This window comes from Sitodiplosis mosellana, unplaced genomic scaffold (genome assembly GCF_009176505.1).
Source record: "Sitodiplosis mosellana isolate CC-2019 unplaced genomic scaffold, AAFC_SMos_1.0 Smas_scaffold_2, whole genome shotgun sequence".
Lineage (NCBI taxonomy): Eukaryota > Metazoa > Arthropoda > Insecta > Diptera > Cecidomyiidae > Sitodiplosis > Sitodiplosis mosellana.
In genome coordinates, this window is record NW_022595245.1 from 1,270,994 (window position 1) to 1,287,500 (window position 16,507).

The following is a 16,507-nucleotide window of genomic DNA, read 5'->3' on the forward strand; positions in this document are numbered from 1 at the left end:
TCGGCTGTATAGAATCCAGCTGATTCAATTTGCCATTCAAATGTGATCGTCGTGCAAACTGTCATTAGATCTTGTTCTTCCATCTATGGAATGTGTACAAACGAATGACAATATTTCGTTTAAGCAAATGAAATGTATTTCTTGTTACAGAATAGCCATATTTCAATTGGGCAGTTTATGCAATGATGGACACTTAATAGACAATCACGACAAAACGAGACAAGACAAGTGACATCAAACAACTCTTCAACGACCGTATAACGTATGAGCAATATTTCCGTGGAATTGACGCTACTGTTAATAACACTCGATTATTACCGACTGGTTCAATTTATAGACTTAACTTGTATCAAAAATTCCTAATGATTTTTGCGAAAGAAGAGAGAAAAAATTGAACATGATTGAAAAAAAAAAGAAATCAGAAAGGGAAGAAAACAACACAAGGAATTAATATCACAAAATCATGGGCAAACCAGCAATTGACACGAATTTTCGACAGTTGTCGAAAGTGAAACGATGGCCAAAAATTGAACATATTTTTTTTGGCATAATTTCATTTAGTCATGAATGTTTTTACAAAAAAAAGCCATCTTCTTTTGTGCAACATGCAATCATCGAAAGGCGGTAATTTGCGGTTATCATTGCAAAGCCGTTAACGGTTAGGCTCATAAACAACCGAAAAACATGAGCTAAACTGGATCTGTCCAGTTGTTTTTTTCTTCTCTTTTGTCTGTTCAAAACAGAAAGACGATACGTCTATAAATAGTTTCTCTCTCTCGCATTTGTGTTGACGATTTATGTGCTCTTTTTTTTCGTTCAGTACAATTCACCTTTAATTCAGCAAATTCAGTGCCAAGTCATAATCATAATGTTGTTTCGATTTTAAATACACACCATTTCGATCTTATGTGAGCATCGTTTTGTACGTATTCATTTACAATTCACATTTGCATTGCATTTTTTTTTTGCATGGCACAACACTTTCGCTCTTCCAGCTACCACGTAATTTTCACCATTTCATGTCTGTTTTCATTGCAATTGCATTTTCTACTTTGACCTACGCAATGCGAGAAAACGTTTTCATTTGCGCGCGCACACACACAGCGCAGGTGTTATCTCTCTGTTCGCTTGTTTAACTGTTTTAATCGTTTTTAGCGCAAACGAAAACAACAACACACTGTTCAACGATTTAATGGATCGTTTTTTTTCTCTTCTTTTCTCTTTACAGCATATTTCTAGTCACAAATGCATATTGTTCGCGATCCGTACCGGCCGATTTGAAATCGCGTGTTCGTCTCGCATTGAAATTGGAGAAGACAAATGTAAACACATGCGACACAAATGTGAAGATAGCCCCATGCCCACCGAGCAAATTCCGATCTCCAACTGGTGAATGTAACAACATTTTGAATCGTAGCCACGGTGCCCGAGGCGATGCATTCCTTCGATTGTTGGAACCAAGCTATGCTGATGGTCGCGTTCAACCAAGAACCTCGACCGGTTCACATGCATTGCCTGCAGCCGATTTTGTGGTCGATGAAATCCACAAATCGGTGGATGAGACTTTGTTGCATCCACACATCACAGCCATGGCTCCAGCATGGGGTCAATTGTTGGCCTACGATTTGGCTGAAATCTCGCCATTGTCCAGCAGCATGAAATGCTGCAAAAACAACGGCAAATACACAACCGCCGATGAAATCGAACAATGCTACGTACGATCGGGTGCTGACTGCAAGGAATACAAACGATCGGTGCCATCAGTGGAACAAGGCAATTGTGAAATAAAGCATAGAAATCAAATGAATTTGGCCTCCGGATTCATCGATGGATCGGGCTTGTACGGCGCAACCGAAAAAGAAATCAACTCATTGAGATTGTTCCGTGGTGGTAAGGTCGATATTCGTGCCTGTCCTCGATGCACTGAATCCGGAGCCGTTGGTGCATTGCACACCATTTTGTTGCGGGAACACAATCGCATCGCCACCATTTTGTCCGACAAAAACCCAACGTGGAGCGATACCGTTCTATTCTTGGAGGCTCGTCGCATTCTGGTCGCTCAAATTCAACACATCACCTACAATGAATTCCTTCCAATCATCTTGGGACAACAAATTGCCAACAAAGAAAGCTTGCGGTAAATATTTTTTCTCACATTTTTTGTGTTTCTATTGAAGTCTTGAACCATTTTTATTGTAATTTTTTTTTAAACATTTTTGTAACAGAATGGTCTTTGGCAAACACTACGATGGCTACTCGAGCGCTATTCGACCAGGTGTCTACAATGAAATCGCAACCAGTGCTTTGCCAGCATTCTTAACGATGCTGCCAAATGGCATGACAAACGAATCAACAACCATTGAAACTTTGTTGAGCGCATCGGCTATGCTGAAAACATTGAAACCAAACAGCCTTGAATTCAATCAACACTGGTCACCAATCGAATTGGCCATTCATCGTAGTCGTGATCACGGTATTCCAGCTTACCATAAAGCATTGAACCTTTGTGATGCGCGTCTGCCAAGCGTTGAGCAAAAAGTATCATTCGATGATCTTGAATTGTATGGCGGTCTAAGCAATCACAGCCGAAAAGTATTGGAGGCTATTTATCAAAACGCTGAAGATGTTGATCTTTTGGCCGGTGCTCTGTTGGAAACACCAGCATTGGGAACAATCTTTGGACCAACACTCTCATGCGTATTGTCCATTCAATTCGATAAACTGAGAAACAGCGATCGATTCTGGTATGAAAACGATATTCCACCATCATCACTCAATTTGGATCAATTGAGCGCCATTCGTCGAGTCACTTTGTCGGGACTTTTGTGTACAGCCGGTCAAATGAAACGATCACAACCAAAAGCATTCATCAAGGAAGATCCATACTTGTAAGTTATGACTTTTTTTTATACATAAATTCATATCCAGGCTACAATTCCTATTATAATGGAAGAAATCAATGGAAAAAAAATCAATTGAAAGACCAAATCCAATATTCAAATCATACGCAGGAACTACCGTCAAACATGCAAACAATTACCAGGCCTTGATTTATCTGCATGGCATACGGATGAAGAGCCAGAATTCACAACTGAAGCTGACGTCGAAGAAGAAACAGCAACTCCAGCCATTGAAGATGTCAATGAAGATCTCATCAAAGCCGCCATCGAAAAGGCTAAAGTTGATTTGAACGAACGTCGCCGATTTGAATACGAAGCATGGTTGAACAGTGAGTACTTTTATATTCAGTTTAAAAAAAAACATACAGATACCCATTCATATTCACACAGAGAGAGACATTTTCATTGAAAAATTGAAATCGTTTGATTTGATAATTCATTTTTTTTTTAATTCAGACGGTGGAATTGATGCGCGATCACCAGATGGAACAGCTGCTTCATTCAGTAAAGCCAATAAAAATGCCATAAGAATGGGTAACTCGTCGTTGTTCTTTGAATTTGTTTCAAATGAAATCTTGAGCTCACTGCAAGGGTAAGTGATGCACACACACAAATTGATTTGTTTTTTTTTTGTGTTTAATAAAGAACCAAAAGAAAAAAGTCGTCTAATTTCAAACCATTTTCAATTGTAGAATTCATCGTCGTAAGCGTCAAACATTCGATACGAATGCATTGATTGGAGTGTTCCGTGATGATTTCCAGAATAGTTTGCAGAACATTGATGTGAATTCGTTGTTGTCGGGTTCAATTTCACCCGTTTCGCTTGAGCCACAATGTGAAGACTTTACTGCGCCATGTGATCCAACAACACCATTCCGAACGTTGACCGGTCATTGCAACAATATCCGCAATCCGGAATGGGGAAAATCATTGACAACATTCAATCGTTTACTGCCACCTGTGTACGAAGATGGTATATCACGTCCGCGTCAAACATCAGTGAGTGGAATTCCATTGCCAAATCCACGTACCATTTCATCGCTCATTCATCCGGACATTTCAAATTTGCACACACGCTACTCGTTGATGACGATGCAATTTGCTCAATTTTTGGATCACGATTTGACTATGACCCCGATTCACAAAGGTTTCCATGAGTCAATTCCAAAGTGTCGTTCATGCGATTCGTCACGCACCGTACATCCCGAATGTAATCCAATCCCAATTCCACAAGGTGATAATTTCTATCCCGATTTGAATGTGACCAGCGGTGAGCGAATGTGCTTCCCATTCATGAGATCGTTGCCAGGTCAACAATCGTTGGGCCCACGTGAACAAATCAATCAAAATACTGCCTTCCTGGATGCATCACAAATTTACGGTGAAAATACATGTTTGGCCAATAAATTGCGTCACTTCGAAAACGGTCGCATGAATTCAACATACCATCCAGTCCGTGGAAAGGAGTTGTTGCCACGTTCCGATCAACATCCCGAATGTAAATCACCAAGTGGCTACTGTTTTATAGCTGGTGACGGTCGTGCTTCGGAGCAACCCGGTTTGACGGCCATTCACACCACTTTCTTGCGTGAACACAATCGCATTGTTGACGGTCTTCACACGGTTAATCCACATTGGGATAACGATAGATTGTTCCAACAGGCTCGTCGTATTGTCGCCGCTGAAAATCAACACATTACATACAACGAATTTTTGCCACGTCTGCTGAGCTGGAACGCTGTCAATTTGTACGGTTTGAAATTGTTGCCACAGGGTTACTACAAGGAGTATGATCCAACATGTAATCCGGCTATTGTAACTGAATTCGCTGCAGCCGCATACCGTATCGGTCATTCATTGTTGCGACCACACATTCCACGATTAAGTGCTAACCATCAACCAATTGATCCACCACTTTTGCTTCGTGATTTCTTCTTCAAAATGGACGCATTGATGGCACCCGAAATGATGGACGAAATTTCTCGCGGTTTAGTCGCCACACCAATGGAAACGCTCGATCAATTCATCACCGGCGAGGTATCGAATCATTTGTTTGAAGATCGACGCATTCCATTCTCCGGCGTCGATTTGATCGCATTGAATGTTCAACGGGCTCGTGACCATGGTATCCCATCATACAATAACTATCGTGCATTGTGCAATTTGAAACGGGCACGCACGTGGGAAGATTTGAGCCGCGAAATTCCACCAGAAGTTATTACACGTTTCAAACGCATTTACGCATCAGTTGACGACATTGATTTGTTCCCGGGAGGCATGTCAGAAAGGTGAGCTTCAAGGCAGCACTTTTGAGTATTTTTTAATTTGTGAAAATTGAATCATCGAGAACAATGGAAAAATTAACATAAAATTACTCTGTACAAACTCTAGTGCTAAAAAATCAACTATTTTTCTCATGTTTACAGGCCTCTGCAAGGCGGTTTGGTTGGACCAACATTCGCTTGCATCATTGGTATTCAATTCCGTCAATTAAGAAAATGCGATCGATTCTGGTACGAAACAGATGATCCAAATTTGAAATTCACTGAAGCTCAGTTGAATGAAATCCGAAAGGTTACACTCTCGAAAGTCATCTGTGAAAATATGGACAATCCAGGTGATATGCAACGTGCTGCCTTTGATTTGCCAAGCAATTTCTTGTAAGTTCTTTTTTTAAATGAATTCTATCATTTGAAGAGAACAAAAACTCATGTTAAATGTCAATATTTGTAGGAATCCACGAGTTCCATGTCACACGATGCAACAAATGGACTTTAATGCATGGAGAGAGAGTACCGTTTCAGGTTGTCAAATTGGCGGTCGTCAAGTGGCCGTTGGACAATCAGCATTCCCATCACCATGTACTAGCTGCATATGTACAAATGAAGGCGTACGTATAGCATAACTCATTATCTTTTGAAATTTTCACCCAAAAAAACGTCAAAGTTTTCCATTTTATTATGCTAAATGATTTCTCTCTTTCTTCTCTCACCAAACAGCCTCAATGTGCATCACTTCGAATCACAGACTGTGCGCAATTGGCGCGTGAATGGTCAAGAGATGCAATTTTGGCCGATGATATTTGCAGTGCACAGTGTGGATTGGTGGTGCAAAATTCACCAAGCACCAGCAATCTTGTTAGTTTGAGTGTGCCACCAACATCACGAAACACACGATCACGACCAATTGCATCGTGGACAACAACAACCGGTTTCACCGATTTTTCATTACCAGATTTAACTCAATTCATAGGCTAAATCATAATCAATTCAATTTAAATATTAAGCCACCAACCAACGAAAAATGATACGTACATCGAACAAAAAACACCAGCAAACATCAAGGAATAGTAAATAGAACAGAAAAGACAAATTGACACACACACAAAAAAGACCGATCGCATTCAGTTTTAAAATTTTAGTTATTTGTAAATGAGCCATATATAAATTTATAAATATTGCTTGTAAGATCTAACTTGTGACGAAAGGTTCACAAGAAAGAGAAAAAAAAACAAAGTACTCGGAATGTTGTGATTGATTTCAATTACGCTGGAAACTCATCAAACCGTTTTCTGTGTAAGTGAAACCGATCGAACTTTATTCTTTGAATATGTCGTGTGTTCCTGTAAATATTTGACAAAAGCAGAATTACTCGCGAAATCGTTTATTCCTCAATTGATATTATTTTGCTTGAAGTTTCTTTTTATATTGAATGTGTACGCAACATGTTTTGCTCAGTCGAGCATCATTTTTTTTTTTAAATTCTGGAATCTTTATTTTAAGTTGAAGAAGAAGAAGAAGAAACCCTCAACGATGACAACGATGACAATAAGTGTATTTGTAAATTCAGTTTAAGCTAAACAATAAGAACAGAAAATAAATTATTGTTTCAAAAACAATATTCAATGTGTGTTTATTTATTTTGGCTTGCGCATTTTTATGGTAGTGATTTTCGTTCTCAGGTTTCTTGGCAACAACAACAACACATTTGGTTGTTGTTTTTCATTTGACATTGCAGTTCGTTCCACATTTGCTGTCGCTCTGTTGTCGGGGCGAAATATGTGTGTGTTTGTGTGCTTGCGCCAAAAGTCGTTGATGCTCGGTCACACGATGAGTTGATGCTCGGTCACACTAAATGAGAACGACACGCACAATACAATGAATACCGTTCTCGATGCGAATCACGCTTATCAATACTATAAACACAACCATGCGGTCGTTTGTATACGACGATTTGCCAGTTGGAAAGAAAAGGATGCTGCTATGCATCAAGTTCTCATTTTATCACATGGGCCGATGCAAATTGGTCAAAACGAACCAAAAACGCGCCAAACTGAGATGTGCAAATCGGTAGCGTCACCATTACTGTTTGGAATTTCGATTTGTGCACATGGACCGACGCCCATGTGAAGTGTATATATTCTGTAAAAGATCCGATAATTGTGTTATTTGATTCGAGGGCATAAACTGCTTATAACAGTCTGTTACTAACGCAAAAATTTGGCTTGAAGCTAATAAAGTGAGAAGAAAAATCGTGGAAGAAAAATAAACGCGACAAAATGGCACAGAGTTTTCAAGAAAATGTTCGTAATGATGACAGCTTGATGCAATTGTTGAGCCTCGTTGATAATAAGGCAATCGGCGACAATGGCGAAATCCGAATCGGTGATTTTCAAGGCACTTGGTGAGTTTTGGTTGGATTTACGTCAAGCAACACCAGAATTGTAACGGATTCAGGACAAAGAATGCTTTCGAAACAAACAAAAATCTCATAGTAAAAAAAACAAACGAGAATTTTATGAAAGTGTTTTGAACCAAATTTGGACCCATTTTTCCAAAAGAATTTACATAAATTTTCTGGTATTTGCTTTTCAACAGTGCAAAAATCACAACGATCAACACAAAGAATCCACGTGAGTACACACGCCGGATTGCGTGGACATTGACTGGACGCTTACTGTTAGGCTTGACCACATATCATGACATTCAAGTGCGGTTATGTCTAGGTAATTTGTTCCCAATTCAATCATTCGTTTGACATTAGAAATCATAGTTTTTTTTTGCTGTTGCTCTGAAGCGGATTTTCTACGCATAATTTTGATGATTTTTGTTCTACTCGCTCAATCAACTCTTGCGTTTTATGCACACAATTGATTTCATTGTTGTCGTTATTCACAGAGGAAAGTCGTCAGCTCTTGGGCAAATGCAGCGGTCGATTGTTCGACATTGAAAAAGTAACAAAACGCAAAACGTAAGCGATATATACTTTCAAGTCCTTTTTCAATTTTTCACATTTTCTGCTTGGTTTTTGAATGGAAAATTCGTGATTCGTAAGTAATTTTTCAATTTTTCAATTTTAATTTTGATTGGAAATCGTTGCAGCAAACAAGTGATCACAAAATCGAAGAACAAGAAAGCGCGTACAGTCGAAGTGGTTGAAGAGGAAGAGACTGAAAACGAAAGAGTTCGCTTCTGGGAAGTGCCGCTTGTGTTAGACAAAAATGACATCACCAAATATCCGGATACGACATTGGTTCCAGCTAGCAAAGTCACACTGCGTGAGATTGACGAGCCGACAATGCCCGATTTTGTCGGAATCGATGCATCGGTTGGTATTTTTCTACTTAAAAATGAGAATGACTCATAGAAAATTGATTGCCAAAGAAACGTGAAACGAATGACAACTTTCTTCTAATCTAAAATAAACCGCAACGAAATGTTTTGTTTGTAATTTCCTGTGCAGTTGGAGAATGGTTTTGGTGACGATGGGTTTGGTGTGTTCGAAGAGGAAGACGAGGAAATGGTGGCGATGGATGACGCCGAATTGAATAACACTCGATCGAATGACTTGGTGGGTATTGTTCCACGTCACCCTTCGATCGATTTGGACGAGAATATGAATAACGTTGACGAGCTGGACATCGACCTGGAGTCGATTGGCAATCGATCTGAACAAGCAGCCGGAGCACCACCACCACCAGAGCCAAGTGTGCGTCGAAAGGAAAATCCACTCAATTTGCTGGCCAAAGTGACGCCGTTAGCACCACTAGCTGTTACAGCATTGCGAATCGGCGGTGGAAAACGTAAACGCTCGATTTTCAAAGATGAGGACAAGATTATTTCGAATCGTTTGATGAGAAAACGCACAACAAAGTGAGTATTTTCCTGATTTCTCCCGCCAAGAACCGTTAAACTCGTATAATTAATCACGTGTGCATTTTCCCGCTTTTTTGCTCTCAACAGCGCAACAATTGGTTGCAACGTTCGCCGATCTAATCTCATGACGCAAGATAAGCAGGCGAAACTGAACAAGGTCGATATCTTTTCGTTGCCCATTATGAACGGTTTTTTCATTCGTGAATTGTTTGCACGCACGGCGAAAATGCGAGTGGCTGACACCGATTGGACAACGATTAAAGATGGTTTCAACGATTCAAGATTTGAGACTGGTGACCAAAATCAATCGAACGGTTCGGATGGTTCGAGTGAAATCGAGATTTTGCGGAACGAAAGTGAAAGTCGCATTCAAACACGAAGCAGCAGCCGATTGAGCCGCGTCAGTGACTCAGTTCCAATTCAACCGGCACTCACATCGACTCCGATTCGTGCATCACAGCAATCGGTCAACAGTTTTAATGCGCCACGATCCCAGAGTGATCTCTTCGATCCATCGCCATCATTCCAAGACAGTGCTCTTATGCCACCACCAGACTTCCTAAATGCCAGCCGAAGTCGCATCGTGTTAAACGACCAATCAATTCCACATTTGAACGAAAAAAATGTGCCCGAAATTGATTTCAATGAGTCTCCACTAGTCGAACACCACGATTTGGCAACTCTGCTCGGCGAAAATTCATTGGAATACACAATAATGCAAACGTTGATGAAATTGTGGCGGAAGGATAACGTACACCCAATCAAAGTTGAACACTTGTTGACACCACGCTGCAATCGTTTCCAAGCCGCCAAAACATTCTCATCACTTTTGAGTGAGTACAATCGAATCGATTATTTGAACAACATAATTGTTTTGGAATCATTTTTGTTTTGAATTGCTTTTTTGTTTTCATTGATTCGAATCATGTTCCATTCGTTCCAAGCTCTTATTTGTCTTCAATGTTTCTATTTTGTTCTTCTTTTTTCAGGCCTCAAGAAGAAGAAATTGGTTCAACTGGAGAATTCAGCTGATGGCAGAATTGCTCACATTTCACAAGGTGAAAGTTTGACGTCAATCGCCGATTAACTCTAGCAATAGAGTGCTTCATTCGGATGACGCAATAGAAGATCCCATTCTAATATCAATCCCTAGTATATTTTGATCGATTCAATCATACCGAATTTCGAATCTTCGAATAGTTCCAGTGAGATTTTTTTCCAGAGAACAAAGAAATCCCACTGAAAATTGTTAATAATAATAATAATGTTCGGCACCAATGGCATTTCTTTGCCTAAGGTGGTTAACATAAATTATTTTTCTTGTAAAAAGCGAACCGGTAATTGGTTTAATTAGGATTCACTCATTTCCGTTCACTTTTCTCTTTTGGGACATTCAGTGGTCGCATTGCATTTATGTAAATTGCTCATTTTTTTCACCTAAGTTCAATGGGTTAACTAAATTTTCACCGAAATTTTCAAACGGCCATTATTGAGGTAAACATCGATTTAATTGCTTGATACCAAAAATTACAGCTAATTTTTGCGATCATTTCAAAACTATTTGTGATATTTTAATCCGATGGCCTATTTAGGATAAAAATTATACTGAGTGCCCAAAGATGATTCTATGAGTAAATATGTCTAAATTGATGAAGAGTTCAAGAGAATTGTATTGAATACATTCACATTGTCCAGAGGCTAATATGTGTCAGGAAACAAGTCATATATGTAGAATAATTTAATATGAAATAAAAATTGTTTATAATCCATTCAAATTTGGTGATTTGTTATTATTGCCCAAAGATTTAAGTGGGTTCTAAGAGAGGTCGCCACTTAACTTGAGAAATTCAAAGCATTCGAATGACACACGAACGCCATCTAGTCTACTCCAAATGAACGAATGAAGCTTCGGACTCGATGGATTGCATACCAAGTGCAGACGGTTAGTGAAACTTAAATAGAGACACGAAGGGAAGAAGATTTTGAAAAGAGACAATTTCAAGTTTTAGTGGATTCTTGTGATTTTTTCTAATACACAAAATTTATTCAATTTCATAAATGAATAAAGAAAGAAAACTGCCCACTGTTGGATTCAAAAAGAATGACCTACACATAGCAAGAATTTACCGTATAAAATATCGATTTTTCCATCGGTTTACTGACCGCAATCAACAAACAAAAGGAAACCAACGCACTCAGAATTTAATCAATGAAATGGATTTCATTTTATTTGCACAATTCATTTGTCAATTGATCAAGATTCTAATCTTGTGTAATCAAAGAGGTAGTATATAAACCCATGAATTCCTTCTAGAGCCACGCTGTTGGATTTGGAATTGTTCTGTCGACAAGTTGAATTCTCTGACTCTCAAGCATTTATTTCAATAGTTTGTGAACAAGTTGGAAAAAAAAATCAAACGCCAGCAAAATAGCAAGGAAGAAAGGCAAAAGAGCAGAAAAATCTAAAGAGAAAACCAGAAACTGTGTCTCATTTTGTGCTAAAACAGAAAATAAAACCAAAAATTTAGAAAAAAACAGAGAAAATTGAAAAATATTTGAAGAAATAAAAGTTTTTCTTAAAAAAATTGATCAAAATCACCAAGAAAAAAACCAGCAAAGTTCATTTCATGATTTTAGGTAGACTCGACTGACCATGATTTTAACACAAGATTTTGCCTTTTGGAATCGATTTTTGGAAAAGGAATGAAACATTATTTCCATCCGTTTACGAATATTTTTCTATTCATTCCAAAAATGATGATAATACCACAAAGACACGTCCTAAGAGCCATGAATAATGGCTACAATGTGTTTGTTCTGCAAAACGGTTTCTTCAATCGGTCTATGCCTTTCTTCAATTTAAATTATTGGTACTTGAAAAATCTGGTGACAAATCGAACCATTTATACGCAGGTACAAAATCCAAAAGTGTTGGCCAATTTCTTTGGAACAGTCGATAATCATCCGCTTTTCAACCCGGCGATTTCAACGGGAAAGAAATGGTTTGTTCGATTACCCACCATACATGGTTGTTCAAGATGCGGAAAAGAAGAAGTGAAGCGATGAATTTTCTCACATTTTTTGCGTTTAATTTGATTCGTCGCATTTATTTCAGATTCGAAGGTTTGGAATATTGGTTTGTCGATGATGTGATTCGTGGCTGGAATATCGAATACAGTGTTTACAATAAAAGTTGGGACAATTTAGTTGAATCGATTGATCGGCATGAAAATGATATGGTTTCGTGTTCGATTTGGTTGGATCAATCCCATCACAATTCCTATGCGTTAAGCAGTTTTTTTGATCAACAGTGTATGACGATAATGGTGCCACGACAAAAACCAATCAACGTAGCTGCCGTTATATATCTTTCGTTGCAAGCAAATGTTTGGTTATATTTCTGCATTGCATTTGTGAGTATTGTGCTTGTATTGAGTGGGATCACAAAATTGGGAATCAAACTTAAGATGTACGACACAAAGAATTTACCATTTCGTACACTGTTGAATGCCTGCATGGAAGCTGTTAACACCGCCACATCACACGGAATGAACCGATTCCCATCTCAAACTCCAATCAAATTCGCGATTTTGGGTTGGGTCATTTTTACACTGCTAATCGGAGTCTTCTATTCAACGGGATTTATGAGCCTATTGACGACGCCACCATTTACTTCTCCGATTGACAGTGTGGACATGTTCATAGAACGTCGATTACATTTGGGTGGATACAATATTACATGGCTGCAAAAACAACTTATGACCTATAATTACTCTGCTTTTACAACACTTGCCAATCGTATTCAATTGGAAAGATAGACACAATGTCGAGCAAGGCACATCAACAGTGGAAAATTTGGGTATATTGTTACCAAACTTTCAAATCAATATATTGCAAACTTTCCGTTGAGAGACAACACGAAAATTATACCGTTGCGCCTAACGAAGACATAACTCATAAAATATTTTACCGCTTTCGCGTACTCACCACAATCACCGTTCTCCAGCTACTTTTCGTACAAATTGGCGAGGTAGATCTGATTTTTATGAAAATTTTCAATTTTCTGATACCGTCAAGTTTCGATAGCCCGAAATTTCAATCATTTGAATCTCGACGGGCCTGACTGTATAAGAATCTCTTCTATTTTAAAATGATGTCCTTTTTTGTTTTCAAAATTAGAAATTGTTGTAAAAAAAGGTTGAGAAATGTTTTCACTACAAATTTTGTGTTCCATTTCGCCTCCCTAGATATCAAGAAAGTGTTGTTATGTGGCGTTGGTTTGATATTCTCAGACATGAATCTAATATGAATTATTATTTGAAACCACCGGCCGAACATGGATTGCTTGCGTTCGAAGCGTTGGATTAAACTGATTTAAGTGGCGAATTTTACCTATTGGCACTCGGCTTTTTAATTTCATTCATAGTCTTCTTGCTCGAAATGCTTGTGTTTCGCATCAAATATCACAAATGGTTTCGAAAAGTGCAAAAGGTTGCTGTTCCATCACCGTACGCAAATCATTGCTGATTTTTCCACAAATTCTGAATGAACTACCGCAAAAGAGGTATTTCCCGTTGTCGAGCCCAATTTCATAACAAAATGCATTGTTATTTTTGGTTTGATGTGTGACTAATCTGTTTATTTTAAATTTCAACGGATTAACTGTAATTTTATTAACTTAAATCTCAAACGAAACATTCAAATAATTGCGTTCGACAGAGTAATCAAAAAACGGAAAGGGGTTAAGTTTTTTTTAATTCTATCGCTCTCCTTTTTCTAGACCGACGTTCACAAACGTACCAATTCAATGGAAAAAACAGTACCTATTCAAATGAAAGGGGCGCACTTTTGTGAGTAGAGAGTCAGAGTTCATTATGGAACATATACTGGAAAAAACACTCGGTAGCGACATTAAGTAATGGATTGGGTGTGAGTGTAAGCTAGCACAAATATTTGAAACATGTAAACAAAAAAAAATAATAAATATGATTGTTATTCATTAGAATAAGCACTAAATCACAATGGAGCAACGTTCAAGGTTTGTGCACGTATGAAAAAAGAAACCATATTCTATATGTCATTTATCACCTCGTCATTTTTTCTCTCTTGCATAATGTTTGCCTCGATTTTTTTTTCTGCCGCTACGATTCGAACGAGCCTTTGTGAACAATAGAAAAACGGGACCTAAATCAAGATTTGGGTCGACAAAAAAAGGTTCTCATTTACTATTGCAGCGTTGCACTTTTGCACAGTTGCACCGAAATTTGCACGAGATTTGGCATCATTTGCATAAATTTGAATGGAATTCGAGGCAATGTTTATGTTTGAGTCACTGAAACATTTTGATATTCAATCGATTTGTAAACGTGTGATTAGCCAATTTTTATGCTAATTTTTAACCAGAAGTGGCAGAGGGATGGCTCAAATATCCATATCATTGATCGATAATCACTGCTATTTAAATGAGATCAACACTGCACTCGACATCGATGATGGCATTTTGTTCCATTTAACATTATGCAAATTGAATGTTGTTCTAGATAGGGTTGATTTAAATTAGTAAACAGAAGAACGAGCTGGGTGCATGGAAAAAAATGCTTGCGAATCGAGAAAAGAGTTGATTATGATTTGAAAAAAGGACTTGAATGGTTGCAAATATTAAGCGGAACGCTATTACATCCGGCAAATTATATCATCTTTTCTATTGCAGCAGTGTTATAGCCATTGCCATTTAAAACTCTTTTATTCCAGTTGATTTGTACACGCGTGCCTACACAATAAATAAAAACTAATTTCCATGGAAAACACATTAGAAAATTCACACGAGAGTATTTATTCAAACAAAACAACTCCTTTTGTTTGCCAGCTCATCGTTGTTTATTTAAATCATTACAACGCAGATTAGCCGATATTCAGTTGGTTTGAACAGGATGCCGTGCGAACATGACACATTTTTGTGACAACAGTCTTGTGAACGGTACGTTGTGCATGTGTGTGTGTGTTTGTGAGCAGTTTATTGACAGTAAACAATGTGTAATTAGATCTTTCTAACGACAACAAAACAAATAAGTTGAAGTTCTCGTTTTTTCGAACTTGTGTTCATTTTATTCAGATCTGGTTCGATCATCCTCTACCGAACCGACTATATAATTACAAAGTAAATCTATTTAGTCTTTAATACAAGCAACAACGACAATATTTGGACAGCTTTTGTTGTTCCCAACAACAAATCAGCTCAAAACTCTATCTCCCATTCTCTCCTTCTTTTTTATGTTTCACTCATCCTGTATTTTTCTTGTTCACCCATACACTCTGTCTCCCTATCTCTTTGTCTCTCTTTCGCTTCCTTTTTTTATCTTCTGTTCTTCTTCTCTTTCGCTCACTCACTCGCTCGCTTGCTCTCTTTCAAAGTTTTTATTTCACCCGAACAACAGGACAAAATAAAAGCAAATAAATACAAGCATCAAACCAGAACTCTCCGAGACTCAAAACAAGATAAACGACGACGATGACAACAACAACAAAAAAGCGAAACGATATGTACGACAAGTGTTCACTCATGAGAGCTGCACACAACGTCTCTTTTTACGCCTGCAAGAGTTTTTGTTTGAATTTTCGCGTTTCAACAAGCATCGAAACTTTTTCGGGCAAATAATATTGAATTTAATTTATCAAAGAGGCAAAATTACACGCATTTTGTATGCTTTTTATCTTTCGATTCATGATTTGAGGTTCAGTTACTTTGTGAACTTCAGTTGGCAATGGTTTTCGGTTCGTTGTAGAGAAAATTGAAGCAGGGAAACCATCCAAATGGCGGTGGTACATTCGTTTTGTGGCGCTTTGTTAATTATTTTCTCAGAGAAATGTTTGTTGATTCCATTCCATTCAAAATCACACATTGTCTACAGCAAAAAAAAATGGTTCACAAGGAGCGTGTTAACTTTTATGTGACACCGAATGCAAACCAATAATTAAGGAGTTTTTATCCAAACATTAAATCTTTCTTTCATCATATTCCGGGCGAAGTTTAAAAGAATTTAATTTTGCTTATCGCACTTGAATCATCGCAAGCAATCATGGTAAGTTGGTTGAATTATTTGACTTTATTGCATTTAATCGCAACGGATAATTATTCAGGACAACCCATTTTAAGCACAATCTCGAACGCAGATTGCCAACCGTATTATTTGCTTGTTTAACGTCGTATCGTAAGTAAATCTTTCGGCACTCAATCAACACAGTTTCGCATTCGATGAACACAGCTTCGAAAGAAAAGAAAGAAAAAAAAAATGGAAAAGACGCATGTATTTTTTGCATCTTATTTTGCCAAAGGACTGCACAGTATTCCAACAGTTGATTTTATTATAATAAGCTGCGATTATTTCTTTATTACAAATTTTTTTTGTTGTTGCAATGAAAGAAGTAAGCCAGTCTCCTCTTTAGTACAGAAAA

At 38.0% G+C, this 16,507-nt stretch overlaps 2 protein-coding genes across 2 annotated transcripts in view; both read left to right on the plus strand.

Moving 5' to 3' along the window:
* Positions 1–6,798, plus strand: part of LOC129565382 (uncharacterized) — a 29,117-nt gene extending 22,319 nt beyond the window's left edge. Inside the window, exons 3-10 of the mRNA XM_055440210.1 lie at positions 1,229–2,137; positions 2,226–2,888; positions 3,012–3,229; positions 3,357–3,492; positions 3,593–5,188; positions 5,327–5,560; positions 5,634–5,790; positions 5,900–6,798. Of these exons, the coding sequence (XP_055296185.1) occupies positions 1,229–2,137; positions 2,226–2,888; positions 3,012–3,229; positions 3,357–3,492; positions 3,593–5,188; positions 5,327–5,560; positions 5,634–5,790; positions 5,900–6,157 (4,171 nt within the window). The 3' untranslated portion in view covers positions 6,158–6,798. The remainder of the gene's footprint in view (positions 1–1,228; positions 2,138–2,225; positions 2,889–3,011; positions 3,230–3,356; positions 3,493–3,592; positions 5,189–5,326; positions 5,561–5,633; positions 5,791–5,899) is intronic.
* Positions 6,799–7,132: 334 nt separating this feature from the next.
* On the plus strand, positions 7,133–10,830 carry LOC129565383 (uncharacterized). The gene is made up of 7 exons (XM_055440211.1): positions 7,133–7,583; positions 7,778–7,905; positions 8,078–8,150; positions 8,282–8,507; positions 8,643–9,052; positions 9,143–9,888; positions 10,045–10,830. Exons 1-7 carry the CDS (start codon positions 7,459–7,461, stop codon positions 10,140–10,142), a joined length of 1,806 nt encoding a protein of 601 aa, XP_055296186.1. The 5' UTR covers positions 7,133–7,458; the 3' UTR covers positions 10,143–10,830.
* The last annotated feature ends 5,677 nt before the right edge of the window (positions 10,831–16,507 follow it).

Coding starts and splice junctions, on each gene's coding strand:
- LOC129565383 (XM_055440211.1), top strand. CDS start 7,459: ATGGCACAGAGTTTTCAAGAAAATGTTCGTAATGATGACAGCTTGATG. Junction 8,151..8,281: donor AAAGTAACAAAACGCAAAAC/GTAAGCGATATA, acceptor AAATCGTTGCAG/CAAACAAGTGATCACAAAAT. Junction 9,053..9,142: donor ATGAGAAAACGCACAACAAA/GTGAGTATTTTC, acceptor TGCTCTCAACAG/CGCAACAATTGGTTGCAACG.